Below are 23,510 nucleotides of genomic sequence, written 5' to 3'. Positions count from 1 at the left end.
TGTGAGCCTTCGTCCTAGTGTCTGCACCATGGGGACAGGGCTGGTGTTTATGGGGAAATTGGTGGTCAGCCTGGACATCCATGACTTTGAACATCCACCCACGCTGAGGGAGGCCCAGGTGGTCTCAGCCCAGAGAAGGAGGTGGGGTCTGTATGGTCCCACCAACAGGAAGGACCTTCTGGGTTGTGGGATCTGATCTCACATGTGACACAGGGCTGCCCTCCAGCCAGAAACCAGCCCCAGGACCATTCCTGGGTTAGCGTCTGCTACACGCTCTGCTCAGTGCTGAACCAGAGGGGAGGTCTTGTGCTTCCTCCCACTGGCGCTGCTGGCTGCTGGTCAGGAAGGCAGGCCCCGTCAGCCAAGAAGGTGTGGCCTGTGCTTTGAGAAAGGAAACTGCACCTTGTCTTGGGGTCACTGGCAAGGGCAGAAGTAAGCCTGGCTCCCAAGTGGTGCTTCACCCTGAGCTGTGTTGCTCGCCTGGGTGCCAGCACACGTGTGACATCTGTGTGGTCACCACTGTGCGAGACCAAGGCGCCAGTGCAGTGAACCCCAGTTCACCTGTCTGCTGACCCCCAGCTTAGCCCTGTCTCATACAGGGTCGTACCTTTGTGCCAGCCACCAGCAGAACGCTTTCACGACACTTGTCTCCTCACGACCCTCCCTCGCAGGGTCTCAGCAGACATCACCGATTACAGCCCTCCCACGTGCTCCACATAGCAGCACCGTGGAGGGGTGCAGACCCTAAGGAGTTTCCTTTACTGTTAATGCACTAAGACTTAGGGCTTCCGGGTAAAGGTGTCAGTTTTGACACATAGAGTTACTCGGACTCCACCTTGAACTAATGAACAGGGAAGGAATTTTTAAAATGAGAAAAAAAAATTTACAAGGGAATGTAAAATGTTGCAGCCACTGTGGAAAACAGTGTGGCAGTTCCACAAAAAATTAAAAATGGAATTACGATAGGATCCCTCAGTTCCACTTCTGGGTATATACCACAAAGAATTGAAAGCAGAGACATGAACAGATAGTTGTACACTCAGGTTCATGGCAGTCTATTCACAATAGCCAAGAGGTGGAAATAGCTCAAGTGTTCATCAGTGGATGAATAGATAAATAAGACGTGGTCCATACAAAAAATGGAATATTATTCAGCCTTAAAAAAAGGGAAGGGAATTCTGACACATGTACAACATGGATGAAACTTGAGAACAATATGCTCAGTGAAATGATCCAATTCAAAAAAGATACTGTATGAGTCAACTCAAGAGGGCCCAAAATATTTAGATTCATAAAAACAGAAAGAATGGCAGATGCCAGAGGCTGGGGAGGGACAGGTAGAGACTTGTTTCATGCCTACAGAGTTTCCATTTGGACAGATGAAAAAGTTCTGGAGATGGTTGGTGATGGTTGCACAAAAGTAATACTGTGCTTAGTGCCACTGAACTGTACAATTAAAAATGGCTATAATGGTAAATTTTATCTTCTGTATATTTCACTGCAATAAAAATAATAAAGCCCACAAGGACAAAGAGCATGAACACTATGTTTTGGAAGCTGAAAAGTACATGAACAAGTGGCAGGAAGCTGGTGTGGCAGACCAAGAAATGTGGATCCCAAGCAGACAGTGACAAGGCTTAGAAGCTGAAGTAGGTGGCAAACCCTTAAGAGCTGCACAGTGGGTGGAGCCAGCTTCCTCTAGCAACGGTTTGGAAAGGGTGTGACCTTGAAGCTGGAAACAGAAGGACTAGTTGGAAGTCTGTTTAAGAAACGGAGCAGCTATCATAGGTGTGCCCGGGTGGCTCAGTTGATTAAGTGTCCGACTTCCTCTTGGGTCATGATCACACAGTTCATGAGTTCCGAGCCCCACAGTGTCCAGGCCTCTGCTGTCAGGCCTTTGGATCGTCTGTCCCCCTCTCTCCCTGCTTCTTCCCAGCTCATGTTGCGTGCTCTCTCTGTCAAAAAAAAAAAAAAAAAAAAAAATTTTTTTTTTTAAAGAAAGAAAAGCAGCTACCATTAGAATAGGTAGGAGTATAAATTTTGGACCCAGAGCATTTGGACTCAAATCCCAGCCACATTTTCAAGATAGGCCATATTCTGAGCCATGAAACAGCCACATTTTCAAGACAGGCCATATTCTGAGCCATAAAACAAGTCTCAAGAAATGCTAAAGAAGGTTAATCATAGAAGTGTGTTCTCTAGTCACAACACAATTAAATTAGCAGTCACTAACACTAAGATATCTGGAAAATCCCTAAATATCTGCAAACTAAAGAACATATTACTAAATAGCCCAATGATCAAATAAAAACCTTAATGGAGGGGGGTATTGGGGAGCACCTGAGTGGCTCGGTTGAGGGCCCAACTTCAGCCCAGGTCATAATCTCACAGTTTGGGAGTTCCAGCCCTGCGTCAGGATCTGTGCTGACAGCTCAGAGCCTGGAGCCTGCTTCAGATTCTGTGTCTTCCTCTCTTTCTGTGCCCCCGCCCCCCACTCACAGTCTGTCTGTCTCTCTCTCAAAAATAAATAAACATTAACAAAATTTAAAAACCTAAGGGGAAATTAGGACATATTTTAAACTGAAAGAAAATGAAAACAAAAAATACATTAATTGTGGGATGCAGCCACAGCAGTTCTTAGAGGGAGATTATTCTAAAATGATATCTCAAATTAGTGACCTCAGTTTCTACTTTAATTTTTTTTTAATGTTTAATTACTTTTGAGAGAGAGACAGAGACAGGAAGACAGAGACAGTGCGTGAGCAGCAGAGAAGCAGAGAGAGAGGCACAAAATCCAAAGCAGGTGGTTCCAGGCTCTGAGCTATCAGCACAAAGCCCCATGCAGGGCTCAAACTCACAGACGGCGAGATCATGACCTGAGCTGAGGTTGGACACTTAACTGACTGAGCCACCCAGGCACGCCTCAATTTCTGCTTTAAGAAACTTAAAAAATAAATGCTACCAAGAGCAAGCAGAAGAAAGAAAATAATGAAGATCAGAGTAGAAATCAATAAAAGTGAAAACAGAAAAACAATGCAGAAAGTCAATGAAACAAAAAGCTAATTCTTTGAGAAGATTAATGAAATTGATAAATCTCTAGCTAATCACAATGAAAAGAAGATATAAATTATCAGTCTCAAGAATGAGAGATGATATCACGACAGATTTAACAGGTAAAAGGGAAAGGAAATGTTACAAACAACTTTATGCAGTAAATTTGACAATTAAGAGGAAATGGGCAGGGGCGCCTGGGTGGCTCAGTTGTTTGAGCATTGGACTTTGGCTCAGGTCATGATCTCACATTTCATGGGTTCAAGTCCCACGTCAGGCTCTGTGCTGACAGCTCGGAGCCTGGAGCCTGCTTCAGATTCTGTGTTTCCCTCTCTCTGCCCCTCCCCTGCTCTCTCTGTCTCTCTCTCTCTGTCTCTCTCAAAACTAAATAAACATTAAAAATTTTTAAAAAGAGGAAATGGAGAGATGCCTTGAAAGACACAAACTACCAAAGATCACTCAATAAGCAACAGACAACCAAAAAGAAAAAAAAAAAAAATCCTGTATCTATTAAGGAAATTGAATTGTTACTTAAAACCTTCCCACAAAGAAAATTAAAGGCCCAAATGGCTTCCCTGGTAAATTCTACCAAACATTCCATTGTTTGTGTAGCAATTCTTTACAAACCTATTGAGAAAACTGAAGTGGAGGGAATATCTCTCAGTTCATTCCATACCAAATTTATAAAAGGACATTACAAAAAAAGAAAAGCACAGACAGTTCTCCTAAACACAGAAATTGTTAATGATATTAGCAAATTGACTCCAACAATATGTAAAAAAGATAATGCATCTTGAATAAGCAGGGTTTATCTGAAGAATGAAAGGTTGGTTTAACATTAAAATTCCATGTAATTTGCCATAGCAACAGTGAAAAAGAAAGCCCATGTGATCATCCCAATAAGTGCAGAAAAAACATTTGGCAAAATCCAACATTTGCATTCCTGATATAAACTCTAAACAAACTAGGAACAGAAGGGAACCTCTTCAACCAGATAAAAGGCAAATATTTTTTAAAACCCTTCAGTACCCAAAAGAATGGAAAGTAAGAAGTCAAACAGATACTTGTACAGCAATATTCATAGCAACATTATTCACAGTAGCCAAAAAGTGGAACCAACCCAGGTGTCCAGCACGTGAATGGATACGCAAAATGTGGTCTGTTGATACAATGGAATATTTTTCAGCCATAAAAAGGAATGAAGCTCTGTTACATGCTACAACACAGAAGAACCTTGAAAAGTTATTCTAAGTGAAAGAAGCCAGATACAAAAGGGCAAATACTGTATAATCCAACCTTTGTGAAATATCTAAAATAAGCGAATTCATAGAGACAAAGTAGATTAGAGGTTACGAGGAGCTGGGGAAGGGTAAATGAGGAGTTTTTGCTTAATAGGTATAAGGTTTCTGTTTGTGGTGATGTAAGGATTTTAGGAATAAATGTGATGGCTGCGTGAAAACGCGAATGGATCTAATACCACTAACTTGTACACTTAAAATGGCTCTATGGCTACATTTTTATGGTTATATTTTACCACAATTAAGAAACACCTCTAGCCAGCGCCATAGATAATGATAAAAGACTGAATGCTTTCCCCGCAAGATCAAGAACAAGGCAAGAACCCCCAACCCCACTGCATCTACTATACATCATGCTGGAGGCCTAGACAGTGCGAAGTCGTGGAAAAGAAAAAGCATCCAAGTTGGAAAGGAAGTGTGCAGTTTTCTTTAATCACATACAACACAGTCTTCTATTAGATCCATAAAAATACTACAATAAGTGAGTTTAGCAAGGTTGTAGGATATAAGACCAATATAAAAGTTAATCATGATTCTACATAATAGCAACACACTACTGGAAATAAACATTTTTAAAATACCATCTGGGGGCACATGGCTGGCTCAGTGTTATATGCGACTCTTGATCTTGGGGTCATGGGTTTGAACCCCACCTTGGGTATAGAGATCGCTTAAGAATAAAATCTTGGGGCGCGTGGGTGGCTCAGTCAGTTAGGCGTCAGACTTCTGCCCGTGTCTTGATCTTGCGGTTTGTGGGTTTGGGCCCTGCACTGGGCTCTGTGCTGACTACTCAGAGCCTGGAGCCTGCTTTGGATTCTGTGTGTGTCTCTCTCTGTCTGCCCCTCCCCAGCTCACACTCTGTCTCTGTCTCCCAAAAAATAAATAAACATTAAAAATTTTTTAATAAAAGAAATAATAAAATCTTAAAAAAAGAAAAAAACCCAAAGTAGCATTTAAAAATATGATAAACTTAGGGATGAATCTGACAAAAGATTTCTAAAACTTCTACAATGAAAACTCCCAAACATTGCTGAAAGTCAGGAAGGCCTAAGTTAATGGAGACAAATACCATGTTTATGAATCAGAAGATTCAATAGTGTCAAGATGTTACTTCCACCCAAATTGATATATAGATTCAATCCTAATTTAGAAATTAACAGGCTGGTTCTAAAATCCATAGAAAATACAGAGGACCTGGAATAGCCAAAATAACCTTTGAAACAAAAGAGCAAATTTGGAGGACTAACCCTACCCTACTTCAAGTCTTGTTACAAAGCTGTAGTAGCCAGGAGAATAAGCTGTCGCTGGAAAGGTAGATAGTAGGTCTGTGGGACAGAATAGAGTCCACAACTAGACCCGGACATATATGATCGACCAGTTTTACACAGAGATACAAAGGCACGTCAGTGAAGAAAAGGATAGTGCTTTCCTCAAATGGTGCTGGGACAGGTGGATGTCCAAATGCATAAAAAGATGAGCTTCAACCCATACTTTATGTTGTATGCAAAAGCTACCTCAGATCATAAACCGGAATATAAAACCTAAAACTGTAGCTGTGTCTGGATGGCTCAGTTGGTTAAGTGTCCGACTCTTGGTTTCGGTTCAGGTCATGATCTCATTGTTCGTGAGTTCATGAGTTCAAGGGCTGATAGTGCAGAGCCTGCTTGGGATTCTGTCTCACCCGCCTCTCCTCCCACCCCCTGCTCATGCTGTGTCTGTCTCTCTCAAATAAACTTTAAAAAACAAAACAAAACAAAAAAAAAGGAAAGTCCTAAACCTAAATTTAAAAAGCAAACAAATAAAAAACCCTAAAACTGTAAAACTAGTACAAAACACAGGAGAAAGTTTTTCTTGACTTAGGGAAAGGTTTTTATGTGTGATACTTAAAGCACTATCTACAAGAGAAAAACATTGATATATTGGACTTGAACAAAATTAAATCTCCTCTTCAAAAGACACTGTTCAGAGGGTAAAAAGATACAGCAGTTACAAATGAGTTAGAGGAGTCTAGAGGGTCCTGTGGTGGCGGATCACAGTTGGAAGCATTGGTGTGGGGATATTGGAGGGATGTGCATCTACAGGGGCTAGTGTACAAATGTATCTTTACTAGCTCTGTCGGCACCCCAAAAGCAATGAGCGCACCTCACACCCAGATCTTGGTTCCTAATACCATTTTCCACTGCAAGGAACCAGGGCTCCTTGGAAAAACAGCTGAATCTAGGGCCGGTGCAGGGAGTGTACACGATGCAGTGCCCAAAGTCAGAAAGTGCTGGTGGGGCCACGGGGAGTTGGCAGGGTGTGTCAGGACACAGGAGCCAACGGAAAGGGCTCCCAGTGGCCAAAGCTGGAGCAGTTGAAGGAAAATGAAGTCGTATTGGATTATAACTCAGAGTGTGAAATGATACGCCCACAAGTCCTTAGTGATAAAAATAAATGATAGGTAAGATAGCAATCTCCTGTGCAGAAGAATAACAAATAATTTGTGTAAATGGTCCACTGTCAGAGAAGAGCGAAACTCCCAACCTTAGTGTGGGCTGTGCATAGAGACTCCCTTCCAGAGAGCTCAGGATGGAGGGGGCGCAAAGGGCTCCCTATCAACAGTGGTAAGGTTTTTCTGCACAGAGTGGGAGGCATGCCCAGATCAACCCCAGAAGCCTGTTGTGCTGCTCGGCACCTTCTCCAACACCAGCTCAGGAGCCTGGGACCCCTGAGTGCAGCCATTTAGGAGCCAGATGGCTGGGCCAGGGGCTCCTCCAGCCAGCTAGAGGGTCAGGCACTGGCTGCCTCTCTTCTCTTGACCAGGGTCACCTTCCCTGCATCTTCCTGCCCACCTCTAGCATGAACAGAGCCAGCTTTCTGGTTGACAGTGCTCAGCAGGGCCCCAGTACCTACCCCGGTCACATGGTCCAGACACGTTCCCATACACAAGCACACACACCACATCACTGCTGGGCTGGGTGCTCCTCAGCCCCAGCTGGGCATTGGCCATGGCCCTATTTCCCTTTGAGGAATCCAGCAGGGGTGCAGTACCTTCCCAGCTGATGGGGATCAGCCTCAAGCAGGCCCAGGGGCCTCCTCGCCAGCCACACCTCGACCCGCGTGGGCATGCATTCCTGGCTTTGTGTTCTGTGGTCCTCATGGCTCTGTTTGCTCCCCAGTGACGCAGCATATGAAAGCGCTCCTGGAAAGGAACACTAAGAAGAAGTCCAAGTTGAGAAAGAAACCCAAGCCTTATGTTGAGGAGCCGGATGGTAGGGCCTCTCCCCACAGCCCCTGTGCGCTGTGTCTGCACAGTTCTGCTCTCCGGCCTAGGCCGCCTGGCCTCCTTTCTCTAACCGCTTCTGGGCTGGAAGGGGTGTCGGTGGGGTGGCACTAACCATCAGGCCTGCGGCCTCCTGAGCCAGCCGGAGGCCCCAGGTCACTGAAGAGGGTCCTGGGAGAGGCCACACCTGCCCTGCGCCTTTCTCCGAGGTGCTTCAGAACAATTTCCAACTTCACGCTGGGCTCTCAGTGGGGAGGGGCGTGAGGAGGGACTGGGCAAGGCCTGCGGAAGCCCCCCTAGGTGAGTGTTTGCTGAGGAAGTGCCCTGAGGGCCAGTGCCTGCCCAGTCCTGACCTCCAACCCAGGCCACCCTAGCCTTGCTTCCCTGGTGGGAGCCCATGGGTTTTCCAACCTCCCCCACCAGCCTTGCCCTTCTCCTGGGCCTGGCTCGAGATCCACACCCCCATCCCGCTGCTGTCCAAGCTCCATGGAGGCCCTGTTAACCCAAAACTGTACCCTCCCTGCTGGGAGAGCTGGCGGTGTCACTGTTGTCCTGTCAGCTTCCCTTCCTGGCACCGGGGCTCTGGGACCAGCCCCTGCCCCACCCCTGGCACTTCCCTCAGCCTTGGTACACATACCTCATTCCCCAGACTTGCCCCATTTCTGTTTCTCTAATACCAGTCAACCTCAACACCCCTTCCTCTGGGAAGCTCTCTGGATGCATGCTGCCCTTGGACACAAAGGGGAAGCTGCAGTCCACAATTTTCAACTGCCCTTGGGCCACACCCATCTGGAACGGAGTGGAGGGGCTCTGAGCTCCTACCGGAGCCTGTTCACGAGTCGTGTTGCCACCGGCAGGTGGGCCTGGGGGCACAGCGAATGGGCTCCTGTGGGCCTGGGCTTGGGCTAAGCAGGACACTACAGCCCAAGATGGTGTTGGGTAGTGAGGAGGGAGCTAGAAGCCCTGGGACCCAGCAGTGTCCATGCCAAGAGGTGGCAGTGGCAGGTTCTGGCCAGATCCAGTGGCTTCTGAGGCTTGAAGCCAGGGCTCAGCGGGCACTAAGGCCCCAGGGCAGGCCTGGATCCCTGGCATAGCAGCATAGACTCAGCTGCTTCTGTCAGTCCCCTTGGGGCCACTATCTCCCCACATAAAGACTGGGCATGGCGTGTCCTGGCAAGGCTAGGACAGGTCAGTGGGCCCAAAGCAGAGCACCCCACACCACCGTGAGAGTCTCCCTGGGTTGGCCATAGGCCCTGCACATCCTCCCAGGCACTCAGCAGACAGCCCTCAGTCCCGGCCTGGGGAGCTCTGTCCACGGCAGTACAGGGTGCAGAGGGGCTCTTGGGACTCTGGGCATACATGGCCACAGCCCTGGTCCTCCCTGTGATACCCGCAGCTGCAGCTGCTGAGCTGTGCACCAGACCCCAAGGTCAGCCCTTTATGGGCACCTGTGAGGTAGGTGTCCCTGTCTCGTCCTACAGAGGAAGAAGCTAAGGCCCAGAAAGGCTGCCTTCTGACCAGGGTTACCAACTGAGAGGTGGCAGCCCCAGGATCTTCAGATCACAGTCTGTTGGAGAGGCCCTGAGACAGGAGGCATTCGCTAGGCCCTACCCAGTCTGCTGCCTGCTACAAAGTGCTCTCTGGGCTCCTGGTGGCCAGTGTAAAGCCCAAGGCCCCCTTTGCCTTCCAGGTTCCTGACAGCCTGCCCAGAAAGGCCAGGTCGGCCCGTGGCAGAAGGTTCTAGGTGCTGTGTCCTGAGCTGGCCTGTCAGAGGCAGCAGCTAGGATTCTCTGCCAGGGATCTGTGGATCTCCCCTGGGACCATAGGGAAACAGATTCTCCAGGGAGAATAAGAAGTGTTTGTTTTCACTTTACTCTAAAAGAGAATCCCCTTACCACTTACAATAATAAAACTATCTTGGGATAACTCAAAAAGATTTTCATTAAGCCATGTTTATGTTTTTCACACCGAGGTCCAAAGACCCCCATGTGCTTGGACGTCCACAAGAAACTGCTTCCCTTAAAAGAAGACGGGGGTATTTGGATTTGAGACTTGGGTGTAGAGGCCTCCCTCTGGCCGGCAGGCACTGGGGCAGGTGGATCCAGCAGGGGCAGGGCTTTCCAGAGAAGGGGCCAGTCCTGAGCGTGGAGGCACACATTACAGCTTTTCTGTCTGTCGGTCCTTGGCACCTATGCCTGGATGGCTCCTCTGGGCTCCGCCTCATTGCGTGTCCTTGGTCTTGTCGCTGCTTCTGTTTTCCCTCCCTTCCCCACCAGCCCCCTCCCCTTCACCAGGAAGGATGCTGCACACATTTCCAACCCACCCTGTGTGGGATCTCCTCCCCCACTACCTCTCCCTCCTCCCCACCTTGTGCTTCTCTCTCCTTCCCCTCAGTTCTGTATCTGGAGAACCTCGTGGCCAAGGTCCCTGAGGTTCTTGCCCTCAAACTGCCACCCGAGCCATCACCCCCATGACAACTAGCCAGAACTTCTGCCAGGGGCAGAGTTTAGAAAAGCCCTCTCCCAGCCGCCTTCAGCCCTCGGGCAGAATTTAAAGGTGTCCTTCTGTGCCGTGGCCCTCCCACGGACACCCAAGCTTGGGACATGGGGCATCCTCTCCACATTCATCCCCTTTTCCACTGCGGCCATCTCCTTGGCTTCCCTTTCCATGACTCCTCTCCACACAGCCCTCGACAGACAGGGATGGGGCGCGACAGGCTGAGGCCCCTCTACCACAGCTACACAGCATCCCTGGCTGGAGGCAGGGCTGCAGGACCTTCGGCCCAAAGCCCCGTCCCCAGTGCTGGCCCAAGGCAGAGGGCACTAAGCTCCTTTAGCCCTGCTGCCTGTGGAAATGGCCCTTGTCAGGGGCTCCTCGGGGCTAACTTGCAAGGGGAGCATGGGTTTGGAGACCCCGGGGCCCAGGTCCTGCCCTACCCTGCCTGTGACTCAGTGGGAATAAGTCTCATTCCCAGCCTGCCCTTCCTGGCCGTGAGGAAGTGTGGATGGGCTGGCAGAGGAGTCGCCTCCCAAGCCTGGCTCCTTGAGGCGAGGGAGTCCCTCTGGCCTCTCGATGTGGGTTTCTGCTTTCAAGGACTTAGCCCAGAAAAGCGAGGACCCACTGGCCCGGGCCCCCAGGGCTCTTGCAGAAGCTGCCTCTCCTCACCCCTGCTGCTGCTTCTCTTGGCCTCTGTGCCCCGCACACCCACGCCCAGCCGACCAGAACCTGCTCTCTTCCAGGGGTGGCGATCAGCACATATGCCAAGTACTGCTACCACAAGCTGCAAAAGGCGGCCCTGACGGGGGCCAAAAAGGTACGAGCTCCCCCAGGACAGCCGGGCAGGGGTGGCAGGCTATGCCGGTGACACCCAGGCAGGGTCCAGAAGGAAGCCTTGGCAAGCCACCCCTCACATCCTGCCGAGTGTCCCGCTCACCTTGAGCCCAACCTGCACATTCGGCTTCGGGGTGGGGCGTGTGACAGTTAACAGCACAGAAAGTGCTCCAGGGAGCCTACCTAGGCAGGCAGCCGGGAAAGGCCTCTGGCAGGGGCTGCACCCCAAGTTGAGGAGCCACGGCAGGCAAAGGGATGTGTAGCTAGGCCAGGGCATCAGCACACCAGCCCAAGTGAGGGTGGGACGCATTGCCGCAGCAGCACCAGCCGCCCCAGGCCTGTCGCCGTCATACTGGTGCGGGTGAGGGGCAGAGAAAGGCACAGCACGTGGGCAGGCTAAGAGACCACCCTTCCCAGAAGGGACCCTCCCACCCTGGCAGACTGCCTCTGGACCCAGGGGAGGCCCAGCCTTGGAATGCAGGGCGGGCTCAGAAGACGACCATGTGCCCCTTCACTCACACCGGGCCACCCACCTGGCCATGATGGTCCAAGGGCCCAGCCCCACCAGTGGTAGCTGTGCGGGTGGTCCCAGTAGTGTCCCCCCCTAGCCACTTCCCTGGCCCCCATTCTGCCCCTGGGGCCTCTTACTGCCTGGCAGAGCTGGACAGCCACACCCCTCCCACAACCTCTCATCTTCCCTGCCCTGAGCCCACATTTTGCGGCACCTGTAGAGGGGCCTCAGTCACACCAAACATCTGGACCTTGTTCCCTGGTCTTAGGATTTGTGGCCATCTTCTCCCTTCTGTCCCCTACCTCCTCCCTTTCAGCCTCCCACCCCACCCCTACCCACGAAGCCCTCAGGGCCTCCTAGGCCAGTCCTTTCCCCAACTATTGAAGGCAGCTGTCCTGGAGCCTGGCTGTCCCTTCCCCCTCTCCCTTCGAATGCACTTCTGTAGTCCCGCCTCTAGAAGCTGCTGCCTGTGCCCATCTCAGGCTTTCCCCCCTCACCTCTACCCCAGGGTGGTCTCACATGGTCCAGGTCAGCCGGCCTGGACTTCCCACTGCCACAGGCAGCTCTCATTCCAGGAGTCCTTCCCCTCTTCCTCCTGTGTGACCAACAAGGGCCACCTAAAAATTTGGGACAGTGTAGGTGGCCCAGCAGGTTGCCCCTCCCCCAGTGACTTGGGGACCAGGGAATTGCGGGTACCGCCAGCTCTGACTGGGCAGATGTCTGGAGTTACCGGGGATGAGAGGACAGGGGAGAAGGGAGGGTGGCCGAGCCAGAGGCAGCCCTGGGAGGGGTACAGGGTACAGGGCACAGGGAAGGCTGGGAGCAGGGCGGTGGGGCCACACTGAGACGGAGAGCTGGGCTATCTTGGCAGGGGCTGAAGAAGCCCAACGTGGAGGAGATCCGGCACGCCAAGAACGCTGTGTTCAGCCCATCCATGTTTGGCAGCGCACTGCAGGAGGTCATGAGCCTGCAGAAGGAGCGCTACCCTGACCGGCAGCTGCCCTGGGTACAGACACGTCTGTCTGAGGAGGTGCTAGCGCTCAACGGTGACCAGACGGAAGGCATCTTCAGGTGCCCCGCAACCTGGGCCCTGGGTTTGGGAGCCTCGGGTGGCTGCACTGTGTGTCAGGCAGGCAGGAACCATCAGGCACCAGGACCACTGGGCCTACCTCTTTGCTTCAGCCCTGGGTTTTGGGGTCCAGACCCATGCCCCTGCCTGGGAGTAGCCAGAGAGGCCCCCCCACAGGAGGCCGTCATCTGAAGGGGGGGAGGGACACCCTGGGGCAAATGGGCCACTAGGTAGCCTGGAGAGGCAGGGCAGGGCCGTGTCCTTAGGAAGCAAGTCCGAGAGTCGTCCCCTTGAATGGCAGCGCGCCTGACTTTAGGCAGGGGGGTCAGCCAGAGACCGTTCCTGAGCAGAAATGGCCACCAGGGTCCCAGAAGGCACTTGGACAGCAACCACAGGCTGAGCCAAAGACACGAGCCTGGAAAGACACAGCAACAGCAAGCAGACTGCTCGCCTGTGAATAGGGATGATAGCTCCTGCCCTGCGGGGGGAATGGTACAAGGCCCTCCACCCAAGCCCCAAGAGAACAGCTGGGGAAACAGGCTTGTGGGTTTGATCCTCAGTGGCCTCGGTGATGATGGCATCCGCACGGGGGTGGCTAGCAGAGTGGGGAGGGACAGCAGTCAGCATGCATGGGGTAGGAGCCCCAAGCCACCTCTCTCCCTGGTGGAAAAGAGGCCAGTCCAATGGGGAGGCGCCTGATCAAGGGCAAGACAAGATTCCAACTCGGTGAGACTCACCCGTGTATTCCACAGAGTTCCTGGGGACATTGATGAAGTGAACGCCCTGAAGCTACAGGTAGACCAGTGGAAGGTGCCTACAGGCCTGGAGGACCCCCATGTCCCTGGTGAGCCCATTCCCCTAGGAGCTGGAGCGGGTCTGGGCCGTTGGAACAGTGTGGCTCCCGGTCCATTTCCAGCACAGACACCCCCTGCCCATCAGAGTCTCCCCTGGGGCCTCCTTCCTGCAGTCCTCCTCCATTCCCTGCACAATCCCCCAGGCCTCCAGGGCCGGCCTGGGCAGCCTACCTGGGCTAGGTGGACTCTTTCCAGTCTGGTCACGCCACTTGCCTCCCCTCCCCGACACATCCCCTGCCTGGCCCTTGCTCCCACTACAGGGGTGCCTGCCCAGCAGGCTGGGCTGAGCCCTCCCCCTCCCCCCTGCCCTGTGTCTGTAGCGTCGCTGCTGAAGCTGTGGTATCGGGAGCTGGAAGAGCCCCTGATCCCGCACGAGTTCTACGAGCAGTGCATCGCACATTACGAGAGCCCTGAGGCCGCCGTGGCCGTGGTGCACGCGCTGCCCCGCATCAACCGCCTGGTGCTGTGCTACCTCATCCGCTTCCTTCAGGTACCCGGTGGGGCACTCCCCCCACCCCCCCACCCCCCCCTCCCAGCACTCAACACGCCGGCCTGGGCCCACCCTCCTCTCGCTTCCGCAGGTGTTCGTGCAGCCAGCCAACGTGGCCATCACCAAGATGGATGTCAGCAACCTGGCCATGGTCATGGCACCCAACTGCCTGCGCTGTCGGTCGGACGACCCGCGCGTCATCTTCGAGAACACTCGCAAGGAGATGTCATTCCTACGCGTGCTCATCCAGCACCTGGACACCAGCTTCATGGAGGGCGTGCTATAGCACGTGGGTCCCAAGGACCGAGGATGGGGACAGAGCCGACGCTCGGGTGTGCACCCGGGCAGGGGAGCACGCCGGGAGGGGGGAGGGAACGCCCCAGCCGCGGAGGCAGCATGCCAGGCCCCGCCCATGCCCGCCCCAGCCCTGGAAGCCCCCAGCTCTCCCACCCAGGCCCCGGGCCTGAGGTCGCAGCCAGGGCAGAGGGGTTGTGGGAAGGGCGTCTCTGTCCGCACACCCCCCTCCCACCCCGCTGCCTCGTGGCCAGTTCTGTGGGCACCGCCCCGCCCACCACCGGCCGGTCAGCCCCGAGAAAGTGCCTTCTGTTTCCTGGAGCCAAGTGACACTGCCCCTCCCGGCCGGCCCGAGAGCACATGCCACCCTCCCCTGGAGCTGGGGCTCCTGCGCTCAGCCTGGCCCTGGCCTGGACCCTGCCCGGCTGCCCCTCTTTCCTCTGCCCCTCCCCGGTTCCCCTCTGTTTCCTTCCTGGCCTGCAGCCTCCGCCTGCCCCCTGCCACCTGCGGCCTCCAACATGGAGACCGCGGGAATTTGGGGGCCCCAGGGCACTGGGCTGTCCCATCACCGGAGCAGGGCCTGGCAGACTCTCTCTGGGTAGGGAGGGGCCCCCAAACCAAAGTCCTCTGGGGTCGGGGGCAGGGTTGAGCAGGCATTCTTGGGGCAGGGTGGGGGTGGGGGGCAAGAGTATTTTTTTCTTCGTGTAACTATAAATTCAGAATCTATCCAGCACACGAACCCGCCTGTGTATAGAGATATAGAGGGAAAGATATAAGAACTAAATTTGCTAATGACATAGTTTTAACCCAAATGCTATTTATCTCTGAGCCGTCCTAGCCTGTCCTCTGCAGAGCAAGCTGATCTCACTCCTTCATTTTCTTCGCCACTTTCTTGGCTCCTGACCAAAAACCAAACCCTGCCCCATCCCCATCTGGGACCTGCGGTAGAAGAGAGGGAAGGAACCCCAAGCTGGGGAACCAGGGAGCGCCCAGGAGTGCCCTTCCTCAAGGCCAGAGCTGGGGTTAGGAAGTACCTAGACTCTCAGTCTGTACATTTTCCATTTTGGAATTTTGAGTTCCAATTGTAAAACTTAATTTCTCCCCAGTTTATATATATATACATATATATATATATTTTTTAGAGTTGAGTTTTTATTTATTAAAAACAAAAAAGCCCAGCCCTGCCGTGGCCCCGGGTGTTCCCTGAGGTAGCGTCCTCAGTCGGGTGGTCTCCGGGCCTGGGGTGGGTGGCCCGGCCACAGACTCTGGCTCTGACGCATGGACTCAAGAGGTGACAACACTTTGTGTGAATAAAATACATACGGACACTTGAGAGTTGAGAGCCATGGTCACTTTCTGTCGACTCCTGTTCTTCTAGTCGCAGCAGGGCTGCAGGGGGCTGGTTTGGGGGTTGGGCAGCCCACCACATAAGCCAGCCTGTGGGCTGGCACAGTCACCTGGGTGGACAGACCAGAGGAGAATGCGGGGGGGGGGGGGGGTGCGGGGAGGGGGGGAGCGGTGGGCTGCAAGCAAGGCTGGTTCCTGGGAATGAGGGCCAGGGAGGAGGCACCAGGTGGGTGTTGGGCCGCCCCTGCGCCTTCTGAGGCCCCCGGGGTATGTCTCTTGACCTCTTTATAAAGGCCTGTCTGCGCGGGGAGTGGGCTTTTTGCGACCCTCCCTACCCTCAATCTGCCATAGACGGCTAGGCAGTGTTGATTCCGAAGCTGCTTGAACACGCAGACTCCGCCCCACCAAGCTGACTTTCTGAGCGGTAGGCCGAGAGGCAAGTGCCGGCGGTCGGCCCCCGAGGACAGAGGGACAGGGACAGAACCTGCACTCCCGCCAGGGCCCCGTTCCCAGTCCGTCTCGCGTGCGCACCCCGCCGGCAGGCGGTCTCTTCCCACCCCACCCCACCCCACCCCGGCGGGATGGCAGGACGGGCCGCTCCCGCAGGCCAGAGAATGAACAGCGTCGGGGCTGCCCACGGCCCTGGAATCCCGCGCGATCCGGGAAAGCGAGCTCCGCGACAGCTGCCGGAACCAAAGTGTGAGGCCGCGGAGTCGCGGGGAGGAAGCCTGTTCACGCAGCGCCAGTCCCGCGTGACCCGCGCGCCGCTTCCGGCGCGCGGGGGAAGATGTGGAGGGCATGCAGGGCGCTGCGGCCCTGCGCCGTGGTCTTGGCGCGGTCCCCGGAGACCCGGGCCTGCGGCGGGGGCGGGGGCGTCTCCTACACGCAGGGCCAGACCCCAGAGCCCCAGACGCGAGAGTATTTTTATTATGTGGATCATCAGGGCCAGGTGGGCCGGGAGCGTGGCCGGAGCGGGCGCACCGGTTAGAGAGGTGGGGCCAGAGAGGGGGCGCCTGTGAGAGGGGCGGGGCCGGATGGGTGGGCGGGGTCTCTAAAGAATGAGAACTTGACTGCTGAGGTGGGACCCAGAGTTGGACCGCCTGGGGCGCCCGGTCTCAGCCCGAGAGGGGTCGCCCCCCGCCCCGCCGCCCCAGCAGCCAACCTGCCACACTTTGCTGCGTCTCGTGCGCTCTGCATCCCCAGATCCTGCCCGACCCTGTGATCCCCAGCTTCGGGTCGCCCTGCCTGTTTTGCAAGCCCTGGCAGGGGAATCATCCAGCATATCCGGGAGGAAGCAGGTCCAGGAGCCTCCGCGGAGGAGGTGGCACATCTGATTAGAAACTTTTAAGGAGGAAGGGAGAGGTACAGGGAGGACATGGCAGCTCAGGAACCCGCACGGCCCGGAGTGCGGGATAGATGCAGGAATGTTGGCAGGGTCCCCAGGTTTACTTTCCACTCGCCTCCCTGCACACGGCGTGCACAGGAGCGCAAGGAGAGTGGACACTGGCCCCGGCTCAGGCCTGCCCAAGCCTCCCCGCCCTGGGGCCGACTCTGTCGGGCTTCCAGTTGGGACTCATGGGCCACGGCCTGCCCCTCTGTCTGCAGCTTTTCCTGGATGACTCCAAAATGAAGAACTTCATCACCTGCTTCAAAGGTACCGGTGCAACTTCTTCCCCACCTTTCTTCTCCCTTCGGCAAGGCCCTGGTGGGCTCTGCTCCCCAGCCTGCCGACTGGCCCGTCCGAAGCAGAGGACTGGGCATCCTGTGCTCATGAGCCCTGCTGTCTAGAGTGAGGCCAAGGTGGTGTGCCCACATCCGGCGCCAGCCCGTGGCGTTGCCCAGGGCGCGCCGATTGCCTGGGGAAGTAGGGCCCCGGGTAGGGTACCGTGGCATGGTAAGCAACCGTGTCCTTCTCCTCCAGACCCACAGTTCCTGGTCACCTTCTTCTCCCGCCTGAGACCCAACCACAGCGGTCGCTACGAGGCCTCTTTCCCCTTCCTCTCGCCCTGCGGCAGAGAGCGCAATTTCCTGCGCTGCGAAGACCGGCCGGTGGTCTTCACGCACCTGCTGGCCTCGGGCTCCGGGCCCCCGCGTCTCTCCTATTGCGGCGGCGGTGAGGCCCTGGCCGTGCCCTTCGAGCCGGCGCGTCTGCTGCCTCTGGCCGCCAACGGCCGCCTCTACCACCCCGCGCCAGAGCGAGCGGGCGGCGTGGGTCTGGTGCGCTCGGCCCTAGCCTTCGAGCTTAGCGCCTGCTTCGAGTACCCGCCCGGCGCGCCCGCGCTGCCCTCACACGTGCGCTGGCAAGGCCGCCGCCTCGCCCTCACCATGGACCTGGCCCCGCTGCTGCTCGCCGCCTCGCGGCCCTGAGCCGCAGGCAGGAAGGCTGGCGGCCGCTGGTGCCCCTGGCCCCGCCGAGGTCCCGTCCTCTCTCCCCTCACCGCTGTGGCCCGGGCCGCGCATCGCTGCGCACGCGCCACCGAAAGAGCGCGCCGGCAGAATGCGCGTGCGCGGCAGAGGTGCACCGCGGCCCCGTGGTGCTCGGCGCTGTCCGAGGTGCTGCCGCGGCTTCGAACGCGAGGAGGGGCGGGGTCGCGGGCCCTTCTACTTCCCCCCCCTCCCCCCCCCCCCCCCCCCCCCCCCCCCCCCCCCAACACCTCGGGCCTGGGGCGTCCTTTGGTTCGGCCCTCGCCTACAGGGGCAGGCCCCGGCGGCGCGGCTGGAGGCGCAGGGGCTCCAGTACGCGTGCGCGAGCGGCGTCCGCCCCTCCCCCGCCCTGCACTGCTCGGTGGGCCTGGGCGCCTCGGGCTCAGCGGGGGAGCCGCGCCGCGGGAGCGTCAGGTGAGGGGGCGCCCGACCCGAGGTCAGTGGGCATGGGGGTGGGATCGGGGACCTTCCCGGCTATGTCCCCAGCGCGCATCGAGAAGGGGAGGCGACCTGGCGGGGACCACGCCCTGCCCTGAACTGGCCCGGGACAGACCCAGCTGGAGGGGATGCAGGTGACACCATGGGGGATCGAGGCACGCGACTTGGGCTTCGCACTGCTCCCGAGGGGGTCGCAGGGCTTCCTCGCCGCTCCAGTCTCCGCACAGATGGGTGCCCTGGAGACGGTAACAGCCATCGCAGAATCCTGTGTGTGACGCCCCGCCCCCTGCCCAACCGGATTAGAGGGCTGTCCGCTGGGTAAAAGGATTTCTGGGCTGGCCTCCTCTGCTCTTCCCGCCTGGGCCCCTCATCCCTGCTCAGGCCGGCCCTTTTATTCCAATCAGCGTCTAGGGGGTGTCCCTGTGAACAGTGCCTTGAATCCTGAGGAGGAAGCCAAGAAGCCCCTCTACTTAAGAGGACTGGCTGCTGGAGCCTGATTGGGCAAGACCTGAACCAGCCCTTATGCTCAGGGAAGTGGATCCCAGGAGCCCAGAGTATGCCTTTAGATTCTTGGGCTTCAACGCACATCCTGAGACACCTGGGAACTGACTCTGCCTGGGCCAAAGCTATTCCATTAAAACTTTTGGTGTGCCTACCTCATTTCTAGTGACTTTAAATAATCATATGAGTTACAATTTAGAGCAAGATTCGAACAGACATCAAGGGCACTTGGTCCCTTTCCACATGACTCACTCTTGCTAGCAGAGAGACTTGGAAAACAGGCAGTTATTCAGAGTGGGGACCATTTGAGGAAGGGCTGGAGGCTGCATGACAGCACACCCTCAGCTTTGCTATCCCTGGCTCCAGACTAGCTGGCTTCTCAGCCCATGTCCCCACCTTTAAAACTGGACTCACTGTCCCTGGAACTAGACACAGGTCTTCCCATCTTTATAGGATCACCGGTTCATGTGCATAAATCCCCAACACACTATATATTCCTTTACCATCCAGGAGGTCACTGCTCCCAGAGCCCACTTGGGAACTATCCTAGAAACCCAGTTGGTGGCCCAAGGCCCCAACCCAGCTGTTACAGGGCCCTTCCTACTCCCCAAAACAGAAGCACTTTTCTGGGAAACAGCAGAGAGAACGTAGGCCGTGGCTTGTGAACTGACTTTCCTATTGTGTATCACATCCCCCAATTGTCTAGCAAGTTCCTGAGAATTAACCCTAATTCTGTCTAAGCTGTTCCACCCACCCTCACCCCCACAAGGGCTTGGGCAGGGGCTGGCCAAGCTATGCTTGCATTTTCCTGTGGCTGGTGGCTCCCAGGATCAGTTCTACCCATGTTTCCCATCAACATACATCAGGTGGGTCCCAGGGTCAGGAGACAGAGCATGAGTTCTAGGGATAAAAGGACTAGACTTAATGCTGGGTCAGGGTCAGGTGAAGACAAGGACACGTGGTGTGGGGCCTTGGGCTTCGTCTTGGGGGCACAAGACTTCTGCTCTGGGCTCTGCTTTTGGACATCTCCATGTGGACAAGGAGAAATGTCTTCCTAGAGCCTCTTCCCCTTCTAGCCTGCACTTGGGTAACTGGGTCCTGGGCTTCACCACCTACATGTTCCCAAGCCCACACTTTGCACCAGCCTCTTGTACCTTAGAGTCAAGGAGTGGCTAATTGCTAGAAAGTAGAGACGCCCACATGCATGAGTGCAAAATCGCTTACGGTGCCAGATGGAAATAGATGGGAAGAGAAGGGGGCTGGGGTGGTGTTGGCTCTCCCCACATGGCCAGTGTGGTAAGACTAAGAACTCTGGAAATTCTAAATCGGAACCTGATGCTCCAAATCTTCATGACTGTGTTTTTGCAAAGGAAAAAAGCCAACTTTTCTGTTTGTTTCTTGTTTTTGTTTTTATCGGTTGCTTGAACTGATTTATAACTTTTCAGAAATTAGACACAGGGTGTGGGCCTCCATCCATGTTCTTCGCTGGCTCTCAAGTGTTAGGGGCAGGCCTGCCAACCTGTGTTTCAGGAGGCACATCACATCCAGGGTGGACTATAAGGAGGCCCGTCAGGAGGTTGCAGCTTCGTGGTCCGCGGCCGGTCCCGCGGGAGATGGCCCCGGGGGCGCCCACATTGCTGCTGCTGTGGCTGCTGTGGTTCCCTGGCTTCCCGCCCCGCGCTGCCGGCTGCCCAGCCGCCTGCCGCTGCTACAGCGCCACGGTGGAGTGCGGCGCCCTGCGGCTTCGCGTCGTCCCGCCCGGAATCCCACCCGGGACGCAGGTGGGCACCGCTTGGGGCCACTGGGCCGCGGCTAGAGGTGCCCGCGACACGGAGGGAGGGGTGTGTGAATGTCCCCGTGGGTGCTGGAGAGCCCCAGGGGAGGGAGACTCCCTCAGCAGGGTAAACACCCTCCCACCCTCCCTCCGGCCCGCAGACGCTGTTCCTGCAGGACAACAGCATCGCGCGCCTGGAACCGGGCGTACTGGCGCCTCTCGCCGCCCTGCGCCGTCTCTACCTGCACAATAACAGCCTGCGCGCCCTGGAGCCAGGCGTCTTCCGCGCGCAGTCACGCCTGCTAGAGCTAGCGCTCACCGGCAACCGGCTACGCGGCTTGCGAGTTGGCGCTTTCGCGGGCCTGGCCCAGCTGCGTGCACTCTACCTGGCTGGTAACCAGCTAGTGCAGCTGCTGGATTTCACCTTCCTGCACCTACCGGTGAGGGGGGAAGGTGGGCAAGGGCAAGGGTCCTCCGATACCTCCACCTGCCCTGCGGGGCTAGAGCAGTGAAAGGGAGAAAAGTTAACCCAGGTTAGCTCCGTAAGAAGGGGACCTGGCCGCCAGGGCCCCTTCCCCTGATGATGTGCTGTCCTTCCCTCAGCGACTGCAGGAGCTGCACCTGCAGGAAAACAGCATTGAGCTGCTGGAGGACCAGGCCCTGGCTGGGCTTTCCTCACTAGCACTGCTGGACCTCAGCAGGAACCAACTGGGCACCATCAGTCGTGAGGCCCTACAGCCCCTGGCCAGCCTGCAGGTCCTGCGCCTCACAGGTACCTCCTGGGGAAGGTTCTCATGCCAGGGTATCTTCCTCGGCCACAGTGGTGGCAGTGGGAAGCAGGCCCAGGTGTGGAGTGGGCTTTGATGGCAGTGGCTCTGAATCCCAGACCATCCAGGAGCGCTCTGCAGGGTCATACCATCACCTGGACCCATGGGCGGCTGATAGGAATGGGAGTGCTGGAAGGGGCACAGCTCAGGGACCTGGCCTAAGGATTAAGACAGAAAAGGTAGAAATCCTCTGTTGAGGGACTGGACACTCGGGAGCTATGGGGGGGGTGGGGGGAACAGACAGAAACTGGAAAGACGAAACTAGGGCTGGCATTTCCAGGACACAGCACCTGAGGACGAGGCTGACAGGATTGGCGAGGTCTCAGTGCTGTGGGATGCCTTTGGGGACACCGACTATCCACCCAAGTAATGAGACTTGCTGCAGGGAGAGACTTCAAAGGAGCAGAGGCTTTCTTAGAAATTAGTGAACTGGACCACGCAGCACAGAACTGCAGGGGGAGGGAAGAGCTTGCCCACACTCCAGGGAGCTTGAGGTCAGAGAAGAGGTGGCAGGGGCCCCTCTCCGGGAGGTGGGAAAGGGGTTCCGGTTCTGGCCAGCAGAAGCCCAACTGCACAGGTTGTTCTGGGACCATTCCTGAGCTACCCGTCCGCCACTGCTCTGCCCACAGAGAACCCATGGCGCTGTGACTGTGCCCTGCACTGGCTGGGAGCATGGATCAAGGAAGGGGGCCAGCGGCTGCTCAGCTCCAGGGACAAGAACATCATGTGTGCAGAGCCCCCGCGCCTGGCACTTCAAAGTCTCCTGGACATATCTGGCAGTAGCCTCATCTGCATCCCGCCCTCTGTACACGTGGAGCCGCTGGAGGTGACGGCCAACCTGGGTGAGGACCTGCGCGTTGCCTGCCAGGCTTCCGGCTACCCGCAGCCCCTGGTGACCTGGAGAAAGGTGGCCCAGCCTCGTGAAGGGCAGCCACGGGCCCAGATCCAGCCAGAAGGCGGGGCACCGCGCCCAGGCGGGCCCGGCGCCTCTGACACGGGCAGCGGCATGCTCTTCCTCACCAACATCACCCTGGCCCACGCTGGAAAGTACGAGTGCGAGGCCTCCAACGCCGGCGGCGCCGCCCGCGTGCCCTTCCAGCTCCTGGTCAACCTGTCCCAGCAGCAGCAGCTGCAGCTGGCGCCCCCGCCGCCTCCGGCCGCCGGCCCCGTCAGCCACGAGCCCCTGCAAGAGGCCGGCAGCATGGCCTTCCGCGCCCTGGGCCTGGCCACCCAGACGGCCATCGCGGGCGCCATCGCGCTCCTTACGCTCACGGCGCTGCTGCTGGCGACCATGATCTGCCGCCGGCGGCGCAAGAGAAAAAAGGCGCCGGGACTGCCGGGGGAGGGCGCGCTGTTCGTCAACGACTATTCGGACGGGCCCTGCACCTTCGCGCAGCTCGAGGAGCTCCGCGACGAGCGAGGCCACGAGATGTTCGTCATCGACCGTTCCAAGCCACTCTTCGCCGAGGGCCCGACGGAGGCTGCCGATGGCGCAGCAACCGGGCCGGCGCAGGGCCTCCCGCTGCAGCCGCCGGCAGCCTACGAGATCCACTGCTGAAGAGTGCGGCCCAGAGGGGCGGGCGGGCGGGCGCTCGCTGATGACGTAGTCTTCGCGGATTGGCAGGCCCGCGGGCTCGCCCCGCGCATGCTCCAGCGCAGTCAGTAAAGGGTAAAAGCTGCGCAGTGTGCGGCGAGCCGTGTGTGGGATCTGGGGGCCCGAGGGCGGGGCGCAGGCACCTGCGGACCCCCAGCTCTGCGGACAGAATCCCTAAGGCGTCAAGGGACGGTGGCCGAGGAGGCTCCCCACGGCCCTACCGAAGCCCTCCAGAAAAGATCCCTCCAGCATCACCCTAATCGCTAGCTCTGCAGGTCCGGCCACTGGCCCGCCAGCCTGCTGGAGGACCTGGGGCCTCCCCAAGGTGGGAGAGGCGAAGGGCTGTGGAGGTGCCCAGGAAAGAGGGAGGGGGACAACAGACCGGAAGACAGCTGTTACCCAGTGGCTACGCTGGAGGGGACAGCAGAGCCAGTGACATGTCATTC

The 23,510-nt window shown here is 56.5% G+C and overlaps 3 protein-coding genes across 5 annotated transcripts in view; all 3 read left to right on the top strand.

Annotated features, from left to right (window-relative positions):
- ARHGAP39 (Rho GTPase activating protein 39) overlaps positions 1-15,492 on the top strand; it is a 110,004-nt gene extending 94,512 nt beyond the window's left edge. Inside the window, exons 7-12 of one of the 2 annotated variants that reach the window (XM_043602123.1) lie at positions 7,508-7,600; positions 10,851-10,924; positions 12,324-12,523; positions 13,274-13,365; positions 13,696-13,865; positions 13,957-15,492. In XM_043602123.1, the coding sequence (XP_043458058.1) occupies positions 7,508-7,600; positions 10,851-10,924; positions 12,324-12,523; positions 13,274-13,365; positions 13,696-13,865; positions 13,957-14,151 (824 nt within the window). In that variant the 3' untranslated portion in view covers positions 14,152-15,492. The remainder of the gene's footprint in view (positions 1-7,507; positions 7,601-10,850; positions 10,925-12,323; positions 12,524-13,273; positions 13,366-13,695; positions 13,866-13,956) is intronic. The other variant, XM_043602124.1, reaches the window with a different exon arrangement.
- Positions 15,493-16,257: 765 nt separating this feature from the next.
- CF2H8orf82 (chromosome F2 C8orf82 homolog) lies at positions 16,258-19,028 on the top strand. Its single transcript, XM_043602139.1, has 3 exons — positions 16,258-16,455; positions 17,112-17,160; positions 17,428-19,028. Exons 1-3 carry the CDS (start codon positions 16,294-16,296, stop codon positions 17,871-17,873), a joined length of 657 nt encoding a protein of 218 aa, XP_043458074.1. The 5' UTR covers positions 16,258-16,293; the 3' UTR covers positions 17,874-19,028.
- Positions 18,239-23,149, top strand: LRRC24 (leucine rich repeat containing 24). Of its 2 annotated transcripts, XM_043602128.1 has the most exons (5): positions 18,239-18,344; positions 20,315-20,650; positions 20,805-21,083; positions 21,247-21,415; positions 22,100-23,149. In XM_043602128.1, the coding sequence occupies exons 2-5, from the start codon at positions 20,345-20,347 to the stop codon at positions 23,026-23,028; spliced, it is 1,683 nt and encodes a 560-aa protein (XP_043458063.1). In that variant the 5' UTR covers positions 18,239-18,344; positions 20,315-20,344; the 3' UTR covers positions 23,029-23,149. The 2 variants fall into 2 exon arrangements, with proteins under 2 accessions (XP_043458063.1, XP_043458064.1); XM_043602129.1 differs by lacking the exon at positions 18,239-18,344 and having other exon boundaries at positions 19,156-20,650; positions 21,256-21,415.
- The last annotated feature ends 361 nt before the right edge of the window (positions 23,150-23,510 follow it).

Source organism: Prionailurus bengalensis, chromosome F2, assembly GCF_016509475.1.
Source record: "Prionailurus bengalensis isolate Pbe53 chromosome F2, Fcat_Pben_1.1_paternal_pri, whole genome shotgun sequence".
NCBI lineage: Eukaryota > Metazoa > Chordata > Mammalia > Carnivora > Felidae > Prionailurus > Prionailurus bengalensis.
This window is presented reverse-complemented; position numbering and strand designations above follow the sequence as displayed.

What these genes read in the sequence shown, in the direction of transcription:
- CF2H8orf82 (XM_043602139.1), top strand. Translation starts at nt 16,294, where the DNA reads ATGTGGAGGGCATGCAGGGCGCTGCGGCCCTGCGCCGTGGTCTTGGCG. An exon ending in ATGTGGATCATCAGGGCCAG is followed by an intron (nt 16,456 to 17,111) that starts GTGGGCCGGGAG and finishes CTCTGTCTGCAG; the next exon opens with CTTTTCCTGGATGACTCCAA. An exon ending in CTTCATCACCTGCTTCAAAG is followed by an intron (nt 17,161 to 17,427) that starts GTACCGGTGCAA and finishes CTTCTCCTCCAG; the next exon opens with ACCCACAGTTCCTGGTCACC.
- LRRC24 (XM_043602128.1), top strand. Translation starts at nt 20,345, where the DNA reads ATGTTCTTCGCTGGCTCTCAAGTGTTAGGGGCAGGCCTGCCAACCTGT. An exon ending in GAATCCCACCCGGGACGCAG is followed by an intron (nt 20,651 to 20,804) that starts GTGGGCACCGCT and finishes TCCGGCCCGCAG; the next exon opens with ACGCTGTTCCTGCAGGACAA. An exon ending in GCAGGTCCTGCGCCTCACAG is followed by an intron (nt 21,416 to 22,099) that starts GTACCTCCTGGG and finishes CTCTGCCCACAG; the next exon opens with AGAACCCATGGCGCTGTGAC.